The following is a 14,632-nucleotide window of genomic DNA, read 5'->3' as shown; positions in this document are numbered from 1 at the left end:
TCATTCTTACAATCAGACGCACATTCACATAATCCGTTCTACAGTCATTTTAAATCATTGATCTTTTTCAGTTAGATATATGTCACGATATGTAAGAAGACATCCTTGGCTCCCTCCGTTACATCACGACTCGAATAAAAATGACGCGAGGGGAATAGTGTTCACACTGGAGGATCTGTATTCATGACAGCAGGGCTGAGTAGAGCAGCTCTTATCTCCGCTGAATGATTTCCTGCTCATGCTGTCCAACTTAGTTTATTGTTCCTTCTCGGCACCTTCAGTCTCTAAAAATTTCAATTTCAAGGATTGATACTTTTTCATTTTCTGAGGAAAAAAAAAACATGGAGACAGCGACACTGTCAAAACACTGGCTGAAGGAAAAAAGTGTTGTTTATTAAGGAGATATGTCTCCAGTCACTGATAGGATGGCACGTTGGCACTGGTGAGATGGTGGGTACACAGAGTGCTATCGCTTCTGCTGCAATTCATGAGCACAGCTGTCTCTGTGAAGAGTTCACAGACTGCTTCTGTTGACTTGACTCAAATCCGGGTGAATTGATTGCTTTCCCGGCTCTTAAAAGTTCATCCCAAAATGAAAGTTGCCGTCATTCATTCACTCACTCACTCACTCACTCACTTGTTTTAATCCGGTGTAAGTTCCTGTGCTTTGTTAGACAGAATGAAATATATACACTCACTGGCCACTTTATTAGGTACACCTTACTAGTACCGGGAACTGCCTTAATTCTTTGTGGCATAGATTCAAAGGTACTGGAAATATTCCTCAGAGATTTTGGTTCATATTGACATGATAGCATCATGCAGTTGCTGAAGATTTGTCGGCTGCACATCCATGATGCTAATCTCATATTCCACCACATCCCAAAGGTGCTCTATTGGATTGTGATCTAGTGACTGTGGAGGCCATTTGAGTGCAGGGAACTCATTGTCATGTTCAAGAAACCAGTCTGAGATAAATTGCGCTTTATGACTTGGCACGTTATTGTGCTGGAAGTAACCATCAGAAGGTGGGTACACCATGGTCATAAAGGGATGGACGTGGTTAGCAACAATACTCTGGTAGGCTGTGGTTCTGACATGATTCTCAATTGGTACTAATGGGCCCAAAGTGTGCCAAGAAAATATCCCCCACCACCATCGCCAGCCTGAATCGTTGATACAAGGCAGGATGGATCCATGCTTTCATGTTGTTGAAAGCAAATTCTGACCCTACCATTCGAATGTTGCAGCAGAAATCGAGACTCATCAGACCAGGCAGCGTTTTTCCAATCTTCTATTGTCCAATTTTGGTGAGCCTGTGCAAATTGTAGCCTCAGTTTCCTGTTTTTAGCTGACGGCACCCGGTGTGGTCTTCTGCTGCTGTAGCCCATCTGCCTCAAGGTTGAACATGTTGTGCATTCAGAGATGCTCCTCTGCATACCTTGGTTGTAACGAGTGGTTATTTGAGTTATTGTTGCCTTTCTATCAGCTCGAACCAGTCTGACCGTTCTCCTCTGGCATCAACGAGGCATTAGCACCCACAGAACTGCTGCTCACTGGATATTTTGTCTTTTTTGGACCATTCTCTGTAAACCCTAGAAATGACTGCAAGAAAATCCCAGTAGATCAGCAGTTTCTGAAATACTCAGACCAGCCCATCTAGCACCAACAACCATGCCACGTTCAAAGTCACTTAAATCACATTTCTTCCCTATTCTGATGCGCTGTGTCAACCGTCTTGACCATGTCTACATGCCTAAATGCATTGAGTTGCTGCCATGTTATTGGCTGATTAGAAATTTGTGTTAACGAGCAGTTGGACAGGTGTACCTAATAAAATGGCCAGTGAGTGTATTTTGAATTGCTTAAGAATTTTTGCTGCTAAACAGTTGATTTATGTTACAAAATTTTCATTTTTCAAATAAATGTTTTTTTTCTTTCAATTTCTGTTCATCATACTGTCTGAAAAACGAAATCATGTTTTCCACAGAAACATTAAGCAATGTTTCTGTGGAAACCATGATTTCGTTTTTCAGACAGTATGATGAACACCAATGGAATAAGTAGGATTTAAAATATATTCACAAAGAAAAAATATCATATTTCACAGTACTTTTTTTGATCAAGTGACTTTACAAACTTTTATTTGTTTTTAAACATTTTTGGCTTTTGTATGAAACCCAGTTTCTACCTCTAAAAATATACATAATTGTAAGATACATTTAAAAATAAGAGTTAATTTCTTTACGTATAAAGTCACACTATGAACGTACATTTTTATATTTGACCTTGGTTTTTTTTTTATTTATACTTTGAGGTAGAAATAGAAGTGAGTTTCAAGGTTAACAATCCGGATTGACATGACGTTGACTGAATTTGATGGATTAATTTAATCAATCTGTTAAAAAAAAATCTACTAAAACAAATACCTAAATATTTTATTTGGTCTTTTTTGTTGCAATTGTGTTACTGTTATCCGTTATATTTTAAATGCGTAATTCATTGCTTGTTGAACAGGGCGCTGTCATAGTAGATGGCGGTTTAATGCTCAAATGATGCCATTCTACATCTTCACCCGTCACTTAAATATGCTGCTTTTTTAGGCCACCAATGATTTTAAAGGCTGGGACTTGCGTCACTGATGGTCTCAGGGGTGTTACAACACTTTCTCTCAGCAGCTCCACTGTTGTGTTTATGTGGTTTTCGCTGTTAAGGAAAAACAGTTACTTTCATTTCCTCTGTACCCAGCCAGCCAATCAAAATCCATCTACATGACGCATTTTGAATTCAAAACTTTGCCGCCTATTTGGTGTGATCTGCCACACATCAACATCATGTTCTTTCAGTAAAACCGCATGGCATCCGGTACACACACCCAGATGTACGTGCCCTATAGAGAACATCGTGTTCATGATGACCATGAAAACCATATTTCCCATGGTCACTGTATTGATTTGTGTGGGTGTGTGTGTTTTTAGGCGCCAACCGAAATCTCTTTGTGTAGAAAAATCTAACATATTTTAGAGACTTTTGTATTTTTTAAGCTTGATTGAATAGTTCACTGGTTTCAAAACCTTTTCTTTTCAATGGATGTCCATTTCTGTCTAAAAAAATAAGATACATTTCAAAATATTAATACAATTTTACATGTAAAGTCAGAATTAAAGATAATCATATTTTAAAATGACATGGTGAATCATTTATGTATCAATAAATAAGATTATTATTATTATGTTCTTGTTGTTATATTATTTTAATATTGTTGTTAATCACCATTGTCATAATCACTTGGAATAATTTTATCAATATAACAATACAAAATATATATTGTTGTTGATATTTTTGTATCTGTTTAATAATAATAAAACAAATAATAACAATAAATGATTCATTGCTTGACATTCCAGATGTGTGTTTTTAAACAGCTGCCAGTGAAGGTGGAGCAAACGTCTTCACCGTCTCCTACTTCAAGACCAGCGCGTATCTGGCTCAGTCTCCTCAGCTCTACAAGCAGATGTGCATTTGTGCTGATTTTGACAAAGTCTTCTGCGTCGGACCAGGTGAAACATACAAATACACCCTCAATACATACTTATCCCCAATGAATATGCTCTTCCCACCCTCAGGTCATCTTAAAAACACAAAACAAAAACTACTGAACGTCCAAAAACTGTCATAGGGCTTGAGATGCAAAGGTTTGTAATGTTTTGGGGAAAAAAGCACAACATGCAGCACGAGGGTATCTGATCATGAAGTGCCTGTAAACGGAAGCTTTTGAAACGGTTGCCCCACCTCTAAGCTCTTCTGAGTGGTCCACTTCTATGGAACTGATGGTGATGTGCTGTGCTCTGTGTGAAAGTTGAAGATCAAAGTTAACACTGTCTAAAAAGCATAGAGATCACGTTCGTGGTGCTTCAAAACATGCAAACATAAGTTACACACATCCCATACATGTGTTTACATTGAAAAGCAATAGAAAAGTAGCATGTTCAAAAGGAAACATGCATTCGGTGTGAACGGCACTATTACTGCCATCATACTACAGAAGAGACAGGCCTAAAAATGTCTGCTGTCTGCATTAGTGTATATGTGTGTGGAGGAGAATAGTCTACTTTTACTAATCATTTACTCTCACACAAGTGATTTCAAGCCTTTATCAGTTTCTTTCTTCTGTTGAACACTAAATGAGCAGTTTTGAAAAAGGTTGGAAACCAAAAAGTCATTGGCCACCGGTTTACTACATTCAAAATGAATATAGTTTTCTTTGTTTGATTGGAGGGTAAGTAAAGGAGGACTGTACTTATATTTTTGAGTGAAGTGCAGTATGTCTGCAGATCAGGATGTTCTGCTGCTCGTTTGGCGGGAAATTCAATTGCTCAATAGTGGAAGACTATCTGACTTTCAGTAACGCGGGCTGTAAAGTTTTGAAAAACAGCTCATCAGGGACCTCTGCTGATGAGAAAAATTATATATATATATATATTTTTTTTAATATAACTGGAAAAGTATTCAGTGTTAAATTTCACACTGAAATTTAAACATGGTCACATATTACAGATTTAGCTATTATTAAAAAAGTTAAGCAGTGCTATTCTTTTTTTATAAAGAAGCTTTAAGTCATTTAAATGTAAAACCAATTTTCAGTTATTTGAGAGGTATTTTTTGCGCTATTATCATAGTTTTCCTCTGGAAAAATACTTATTTCTTTTAGTTTGGGTGGAATTTTCTTTCGATATTATTAGCCCCTTTAAGGAATTATACTTTTGTTTATTTGGCTACAGAACAAGGCGCTGTTGTCCTTGCCTAGTTATCCTAATTGAACTTTTAGCTGAATACTAGTAATATGTACTGTCATCATGGCAATAAAGACTAAATAAATTAGTTAGTCGAGAATAGCTATTAAAACTATCTACTATAGTTATTAAAACTATTCAAAAACGTGTTAAAATATTGTCTCTCATCTCTGCATATATATATATATATATATATATATATATATATATATATATATATATATATATATATATATATATATATATATATATATATATATATATATATATATATATATATATATACATCAATACAGCTGAAGTCAGAATTATTAGCCCCCCTATTTATTTTTTCCCCCAATTTCTGTTTAACAGAGAGACGATTTTTTTTCAACACATTTCTAAACATAATAGTTTTAATAACTCATTTCTAATAACTGATTTATTTTATCTTTGCCATGATGACAGTAAATATAGAAGACACTTCTATACAGCTTAAAGTGACATATAAAGACTTAACTAGGTTAATTAGGTTAACTAGGCAGGTTAGGGTTATTAGGCAAGTTATTGTATAATGATGGTTTGTTCTGTAGACTTAAAGGTCGAAAACTTAAAGGGGCTAATAATTTTGTCCTTCAAATGGTTTTTAAAAACTGCTTTTTAAATATTTGCCGAAATAAAACTATTAAGACTTTCTCCAAAAGAAAAAATAATATCAGACATACTGTGAAAATTTCCTTTCTCTGTTAAACATCGTTTGGGAAATAAAAAATGTAAAAAAAAATTCAAAGGGGGGCTTATAATTCTGACTTCAACTGTATATATTTATGTGTGGGATGTATTTTATTTTTACATTTTAGAAATTCAAGTAACGTTTATTGCAATATTCCAACATTTTATTCACTATTTTCAATTAGCTTTTCATGGTTAATTTTATTTTATGTGCTGTTGACATTTTAGTTTTAAAAAAAAATATGTATGGTTGCAATCAGAATTATTAAACCCTTTGATTATTATTATTATTTTTTCTTTTTTAAATATTTCCCAAATGATGTTTAACAGAGCAAGGACATTTTCACAGTTTGTCTGGTAATATTTGTTCTTCTGGAGAAAGTCTTATTTGTTTTATATCTGCTAGAATAAAAGCAGTTTTTAAACTTTTAAAAATCATTTTAAGGTCAAAATTATTAACCCCTTTAAGCTATATTTTTTCGACTGTCTACAGAACAAACCAAACCCACACAATACAATACAAATTGCCCAATTACCCTAACCTGCCTAGTTAACCTAATTAACCAAGTTAAGCCTTTAAATGTCACTTTAAGCTGTATAGAAGTGTCTTGAAAAATATCTAGTAAAATATTATTTACTGTCATCATGACAAAGATAAAATAAATCAGTTATTAAAAAATGAGTTATTAAAACTATTATGTTTAGAAATGTGTTGAAAAAATCCTTTCTCTGTTAAACAGAAATTGGGGAAAAAATAAACAGGGGGGCTAATAATTCAATAATAAATTTATTTTTATTTTTCTCTCATTTAAGTTCATTAATTTCAGTCAGCTGACAAGTCAACATGCCTAATTTATTTTAGTTTTTCATGTTATATTTATATTTTATTACAACTTATATTATGTACAATTAAAGTATTTTAAATTGGTAAATTGCATATTTTGCTTTATGAGAAATATATGTCAGTTTCTATTTACAAACAGATAAATGTGTCTAACATTGTATTGGACACAAGTGTAAATTAAAATATTAGTGTTGGTGTGAATATGGTGGTTTGTGAATGTGTTTCTTTTAGTGTTCAGGGCTGAAGACTCCAACACTCATCGCCACCTCACTGAGTTTGTGGGTCTGGATATTGAAATGGCCTTCAGTTATCATTACCATGAGGTCATCGACTCCATTACTGACACCATGGTTCAGATCTTTAAAGGACTGCGTGACCGGTGAGAGACCAGACTAAATCCTTTCAAGTTCTTAAAAAAAAAAAAAAAAAAGCCAAGTTCCATTTCATCTTATTAGGAATTAATTCACGAGTTTTACTTGAATCTGAGTTGATGTGAAAAAAAACTGCTCCGAGTTTTAAAAATACAAGAATGTACACTGCCATCTAGTGGACAGGGGCTTATGTGGTTATTGATTTCTACACATCTATCATTTTAGAACTCAAGTCTTTTCATTGAATTGTGATAAGTGTTACATGTAATGCAAATATGTTCCAGGAGTGTCTTTCCATTGAATATGTAAACAGTTTATCTGGTTTGCTATGCTTAGTTTGAAATAGTTTGAAAGATAAAAGTTTTAAATTAAAGCATTGAGAAACACCGCAGAAATATTTATATTCTTATTATTTTACTGTACATTTTTAGTCATCTGTTAATATAAGAGTATATTTTAAAGATTGCTAATTGTACTGACCCCAAATGTTTTTAATCGATATGGAAATTCTACACATATTTCCAAAGCAATATTACAGTTACTACAGCATTACTTTGGTCAAATAAATGCAGCCTTGGTGACGTTAGAGACTTCTTTTCAAAACATTTACATATGTATGGAAAAAATAGACACCAACCAAAAAATTGTCTAGATTTATTATTTGTTATTAATGTGTTTGAGTAACATGTCTTCCATAAAAAAACAAGAGAATGAAGCCATATTGTTTATATAAAATCCTAGACAACACAATATTGATGTTTTATGTTCAAAAGAGCTTAAAAAATCTATATTTTTGCCTGAATTACAATAATTTTCAGTCACAGCAAATAATAACAAATTTTAATGTAAAATAATAGTTCACGTATTTACTGTATTTTAAGTATTTACTGTCAACATTGCTAATAGTATATTGTTTAGTTTTTGGAGTATGCTGTTGTATTTTGCACTGTCTGGAATCGGCACCTAAGCTTTTCACTCATCATAGTATACATGCTGCTGATGATGTGACAATAAAAGTGAATTGATTTGATATGTATATTTTTGTAATGTTATGTAAGTTTTGTAATATATTTGTAATATTTAAAAATGTAAGTTATTAAAAGCATAAAAAAAACTTTTATTTGAATTTGGAGGAAATGCAGTGAGAATTTTATAGAATAAAACGAATATTAACATCTTACACTGTAACAAATGCTGCGTTCTACACAATTTCTTCATGTTGTCCCAAAACAAATTAAGTTAACTTAATCATTTTTTACAAATTTAAGTGGGATGATCATAAAACAGTTAAATTGTCCCCAAAAAACCTGCAAATTGTGGTTTTAAATAAGTCTGAACAAGCAGCAAAAGTCATTTTTTAGTGTACCAAACCCTTAACTAATAAAAAATAAATAGCTAAAACTTAAATCCAGAAAAACAGTCACTCTCTTTATTTCAAGGCTGTATATTGCAAGACTTTAACCATGTGGTAGATGTTACATATAAAATGGAAAGCTTACACATGGAATGCATAAGTAATTCTATCCAGCATTCACTAACCACATTGATAAGTAACATTACTAACATCTAATCATGAAATAGTTTGATTGATAAACAGTTTAGCTTCAGGATCAGTATTATTTGTGGTCTTGAGTTGAATTTTAATTGCGTGTTCTATCCAGTTCATCTCTCTTATGCTCTCTCTGTATTGTGAACGGTCTCCAGCTTCCAGACGGAGATCCAGACGGTGAATAAGCAGTATCCCAGCGAGCCGTTCAAGTTCCTGGAGCCCACGCTGAGGCTGGAGTACAAGGAAGGCTTGGCCATGCTGAGAGCCGCTGGTGTGGAGATGGGGGATGAAGAAGATCTCAGGTCAGTCTCTCAGAAAGTTAAACTCACACGCTTCTTATCTGACAGATCTCTAATCAGCTCTTCTTCTAATTCTTTAGCACACCCAATGAAAAGCTGCTTGGTCGTCTTGTGAAAGAGAAGGTAAAGAGCATCTCATTAGGATAATGTCAAGTTGTGTTGTCAGCGCCTTAATGGTTGTGATTGGGGGATAGCAAAACTGCTGGATGACATGGTTAACCAATCAGAGAGAAGTTTTCCTGTAGTAAGATAACAGTAGATAATACATACAGTATGAGTAACATGAAGTAAATATGATTAATGAGCTATTCTTATTATCATTTTAATGTTTTAATTGTTTGTTAAACAGATGCTACTCTTGATTTAAGCAGCTCATTGGTGAATACAGCAGTTAAGATGAATTTAAGATTATTAGTGTTTATTGTTAGTAATTTTTAAGGTTTTAAAGTAAACCTTATTTTAAAATAAAGGGGTTTTACTATGTTTATTTAGCAGTCGTCGATGCAGCATTTAATTGATCAGTAATACGGTACAAAATGTAATGAAGTGTAAATTACACTACTTAAAAACACTGTACTTATTTTTATTAAAAATTAGATTAGATTCAACTTCATTGTCATTACACATGTACAAGTACAAGGCAACGAAATCCAGTTTAAGTCTAATATTAAAAAGTACAGTAGTAGGATTAGCATTATGTAATGTTATTGTAATTAAATTATTGATATTAGTACATTATTAATATATTAAAATATATTATTGATATTATTATTGCTTTATTTTTTATATTTAAACCATTGTTATGGCTAATAATTTGCGGAAACATTTATAAAAAAATGTTTGGTCCCGCTTTATATCGTGTCGTATATACCTGTGAACTTACATGGGAACTAGACATGTGAGTAGTATGTAACTACAGTGTATGTACACAAGGGACATAGTATTTACTTGTGTAATACTGGTGTAACTACACGCATGTAACATACAGTACACACTGTATAGTATGTCAAGGTTCAAATGTGTAACAGGACATTGGTAACAACACAAAAAAATACACATCTGTAACAAGAATTACATCAGTGCATTGTGTAACAACAATATGTACTTGCAGGTGTTTTCCCACTTCCACATCTGTTTGCATACCATGTACTTCTGAACACTGTATTAGAATAAGAATGGTAGAACTTATGCTGCATTAGAAGGTTCCACCTTGTGATACAAGTGTTATTACAGGGTAAATCCTCAGGAATTGTCCGCTCAATATAAAGTGTAAAATGGTCACAAATTACTGTGTAATATATAAAACCTAAGCCTTTGTGCAACTTTTTAACTACGGCAAACTTCTGCCAAAAAAGTGTGTGTAAAGACACTCAAAAATATATATATATATTCAAAGTACTTATTTAAAATGAGCTGAAACAACACAATTCTTGAGATTTCATTTGGGAAACTTATGTTTTTATGTTCAATCAGCATAAATTTGTTAAAAGTGTTAACTCAATTTGTGTTGGGACAACATGAATGAATTGGGTGGAACCCTGCATTTTTTTTCAGTGTGGAAATATGCAATAGCTTATGTTTATGTTGCTTTAAGGTAAATTGTAGAATCACATCAGTAATTCACATTAAAGGGGTAGTTTACTAAAGATTGTGTTATTAATGTCCTGTTACGCATTTGAACTTACGCATACTATTCAGTGTGTCGTTACATGTGTGTGATGCTGTGCATACTAATTAGCATTTTTGCAGAAGTATATAAATGCTGGTCCTAAATTAAATTCAGCTCTGCAGAAACTTCCTGTTTGAAGAAAGATGTTAAAATTGAACACAGAAAGTCTCATGCTTTTATCGTTGTGCAGAACATTTGTAGAAAAAGAGGACTCATGTCTAGGGTGCGGCCAATGGAGTGCGGCCACCTGTTAATATCAGCTGCCTATATAAGTTGAAGTCAGGAAATGAAAACTGTTGCACTCCTCCTTAATGTAACTTTTGCATTGCATTGAGGATAACAGAATTCTGTGAATCGAATTATTCGTTTGTATCCAATAGATTGTTACGATTTTTGACGTTGAAGAAACACCTCTCCTGACCTTTTTTCTTGAACACGCATGGAATTGATTGAGAATTCCGACAGTAGTTATACCAGTATTACACAAGTAAATACTATGTACCTGTGTGTAAATACACTGTGGTTACATACTACTTACACATCCAGTTACCATGTAAGTTCACAGGTTTAAGTGACACTTAATATAAAGTGGGACAAATTATTTTTTGTTTAAAATAGAATTTTTTCAAGTTTAATAATTCAGTGTAAGTTTATAAATTCAATTGTATGCGTCTTTGTGGAATATTTTAATATTTGATTATTTATTTTAAAAAATTAATAGTAATACTGACCTCAAATGGTTCAGTATCAGAATAATTGTATTGGATATATTGTTATAAAAGTGAAAACGCATACCAAGATAATTTATAAAAATAGCTAAAACCAAACCATTCTGATGCTAACCAAACTAATGTATCAGTGTTTTATTACTAGTAAATCCTTCCTGAATTGGTGTAATTCTCCAAACAGATGTAAAATGGTGCATAATAATGAACCTCCTCTTCATGTTTATTCTAGTATGACACTGACTTTTATGTGCTGGACAAATATCCACTGGCTGTGAGGCCGTTCTACACTATGCCTGACCCCAACAATCCGGTACGTGTTTTCAGACCTGATGAATATACATACATAGTTTGTTGCTCTGAATCCATATGGTCGATATCAATCCCCACACGTTGTTCCTGCAGAAATACTCCAACTCCTATGACATGTTCATGAGAGGAGAAGAGATCCTGTCTGGAGCTCAGAGAATCCACGATGCTCAACTGCTCACTGAAAGAGCAACGCACCACAACATCGGTAAACACAACAACAGCAGAGCTATCAAAACATGATGATTTGCTAGACAAAAATGTTCAACACATGGAAATGCTGAGCGATCGTAGTTGATTATTTCATCTCTTTGGTAAATACTAATGGATTTCTGGTAGATGATGTGTTTTTGGCTTTGTTTTACAGACCTGGAGAAGATCAAGGCCTACATTGACTCGTTCCGTTATGGAGCTCCTCCTCATGCTGGTGGTGGCATAGGTAACATTTAAATTCTTTATTTATTTACTTACTTTATTTATTTTATTTACTATTATTTTTATTTATAGTCTTGTAATTAATTTTCTTTTTGGAATGGTTTCAAGACTAGTATTTTAAAATAAATGTTTTAATCAAAGAATCATGAAAAGCAAATTGGTTTTGAAATATTGAGCAGCATGCTTGTTCTCAGCATTGTTAAAGGTAAAATGTGAGAATTTATGTGCTTTATTTGAGAACATATTTACCATATATAAACATATTTGCATTTGCATGCATGTTTTTGAACCGATTATGCTTTAAAAGCTCACAATGCATGTTATTTTAAATGCATAAAACTATTTTCCTTTATCAATGCAAGGTTGTAAAATGAGTCTCCAAAAGTTCAGTTCAGTAGAATAGAAAAATCAAAGACAGCCTTCCTGTTGACAGACATAACACAGATTATCATCACTTTGAGTCTAGATGATTTGAGCTTGATTTTCATATAATGTTGAGTGCAAGTGTCTGATTATATACCAACACTAATGATGCAGTGTTTAATTATCGATAACTTTTAGTATTGTCATGTTTATGATTTTTATTTGTTATAGCTTCATTAAACCAAGACAGTTGCGCTTGATAACAATTTTTGCTTTTTGTTTTATTTTAACTTACAGCTTACAGTATAAAGGCAGGAAACTATTGATGAATTAAAAAAACAACAATTGTTAAAAAGTGCTAACCTTTATTTATATATATATATATATATATATATATATATATATATATATATATATATATATATATATATATATATATATATATATATACACATATATATATATATATATATATATATATATATATATATATATATATATATATATACATATATATATATATATATATATATATATATATATATATATATATATATACACACATATATATATATATATATATATATATATATATATATATATATATATATATATATATATATATATATATATATATATATATATTATATATATATATATACACATATATATATACACATATATATATATATATATATATATATATATATATATATATATATATATATATATATATATATAGACTGTTTATTAGTATATAAATAAACAACCAGAAACTGGTGCGGTTAAGTCATATATATTTTCTGTTTTTAAAATATCAGACCGAGAACATGTATAATGATCAACGTTGCGCTATAAACTCTTAGTTTGTACACTCAAACTCTCACCACTTGAGCATAGCCTCTTTGTTGCAATATTGTAAACATTATTACATGCACTCAAAGAAAATACTATACTTCAAGAGTTCACACTTAGATATGCTTGACGCTAACAGTAGGTTTGGCATGCTGTCCCAGGAGAGTACCCTGAGCTCGGAGATTATTGAGCCCTGGGCTCCCGCCTGGTCATGTGTCCGAGATCAGGTAGGTCTCGAGAGCTCCCCCTGGTAAAGGAAGAAAAAGGAGGAAATGGGGTGGTAGGGGGAATTCTTCCAAAACGAAGATAAGGCAGTAGGGCGAAATCTGTCTATTTATTGTAGGCTTGAGTCAATCCGATTGGATTATTGCTCTTTACAGATGAGAGACCAGCTGCAATCAGTCATATCACATGCTCCTCTCAAAATTAGTTTGTAAAACTTCACTTGTACAGTAAGCCGTGTGATTTCTCCACTACTTCATTCTGCATACCGGCTTCAAAACATTCATTTTTAACATTATTAAGTGAGTGACTGCTGATAACTAAACAGTTGATCATACATTTACTCTGTATTTAAAACATTTTGTTTCTAGCACACTTGGAATGTAACTCGCAATCTCAAAGCTGGAGCCGGACCTTATCCAGTGTGATGGGATAGGAGCCATTTTAAGCGATTAAACGTGGAGTATTTTCAATATTAAACTGATCCCTTGTATGTCTTCTTTTTTATCTCATAGGTCTTGAGAGAGTGACCATGCTTTATCTCGGCCTACACAATGTACGCCAGACTTCCATGTTCCCTCGTGACCCCAAACGCCTCACTCCATAAGCAATAGAGCAGCCGATCGGCCTCGCATCTGCCATCCCACCTCAAACAGTAGAACCTCTAGGACACCAGCCATCAGGGATCTGGAAGTGCCATGGTGTTTAATCCACAAAAATAACGCCAGTTTTTTAACACTTATCAGCAGACGCAGCAGGACGTTAGATGGAAACTAATGTACTTAAGCTTAAGGGTGATAGTTCACCCAAAATGTAAAATACTGTCATCATTTATTCTCCCTCATGTGTTTTTAAACGTTAATAATTGTCTGTCTTCTGTTGATTAAAAAAGAAGATATTTTGAAGAATGCTATAGTCATTTAAAAAAAAATTACTATAGCATACTTCAAAATATCTTCTTTTTGTTGTTCAACAAAAGAAAGACAATTATTAATGTTTAAAAACACATGAGGGAGAATAAATGATTTAACATTTTGGTTGAACTGTCTCTTTAAGCCACAGGTGTCAAATCCAGTTCCTGGAGGGCCGCAGCTCTGCACAGTTTAGTTCCATTCCTGCTTCAACACACTTACCTGTAGGTTTCAAACAAGCCTGAAGGACTTAATTAGTTTGATCAGGTGAGTTTAATTAGGGTTGAAACTAAACTGTGCAGAGCTGCGGCCCTCCAGGAACTGGATTTGACACCTGTGCTTTAAGCCATTGAAGGGAATCAATGTTTAACTGGTAACATTCAGCTCAAGCGTTATTAAAATCACACTTTACATGTAGGTTTTTTCTACTGACATATGTTCCTTTGATTAGAATTATAACAAATAATTTAAACCGCACATGCACAATAAATTAACAATGTTATTTGTCTGAGTTTTTTTTTTTTCTACTGTAGGTTTGACTGCATTTATGACTGCCGAAAATATGCACACTGTTTA

General features: G+C 33.0%; 1 protein-coding gene across 1 annotated transcript in view; it reads left to right on the top strand.

Moving 5' to 3' along the window:
* dars1 (aspartyl-tRNA synthetase 1) overlaps positions 1–14,558 on the top strand; it is a 54,071-nt gene extending 39,513 nt beyond the window's left edge. Inside the window, exons 11-18 of the mRNA XM_056465200.1 lie at positions 3,426–3,560; positions 6,580–6,727; positions 8,424–8,570; positions 8,648–8,690; positions 11,194–11,274; positions 11,367–11,478; positions 11,638–11,709; positions 13,661–14,558. Of these exons, the coding sequence (XP_056321175.1) occupies positions 3,426–3,560; positions 6,580–6,727; positions 8,424–8,570; positions 8,648–8,690; positions 11,194–11,274; positions 11,367–11,478; positions 11,638–11,709; positions 13,661–13,752 (830 nt within the window). The 3' untranslated portion in view covers positions 13,753–14,558. The remainder of the gene's footprint in view (positions 1–3,425; positions 3,561–6,579; positions 6,728–8,423; positions 8,571–8,647; positions 8,691–11,193; positions 11,275–11,366; positions 11,479–11,637; positions 11,710–13,660) is intronic.
* Positions 14,559–14,632: the final 74 nt, after the last annotated feature.

Source organism: Danio aesculapii, chromosome 9 (genome assembly GCF_903798145.1).
Source record: "Danio aesculapii chromosome 9, fDanAes4.1, whole genome shotgun sequence".
In the NCBI taxonomy this organism is placed as follows: domain Eukaryota; kingdom Metazoa; phylum Chordata; class Actinopteri; order Cypriniformes; family Danionidae; genus Danio; species Danio aesculapii.
Note: the sequence above shows the minus strand (reverse complement) of the source record. Positions and strands in the feature narration are given on the sequence as shown.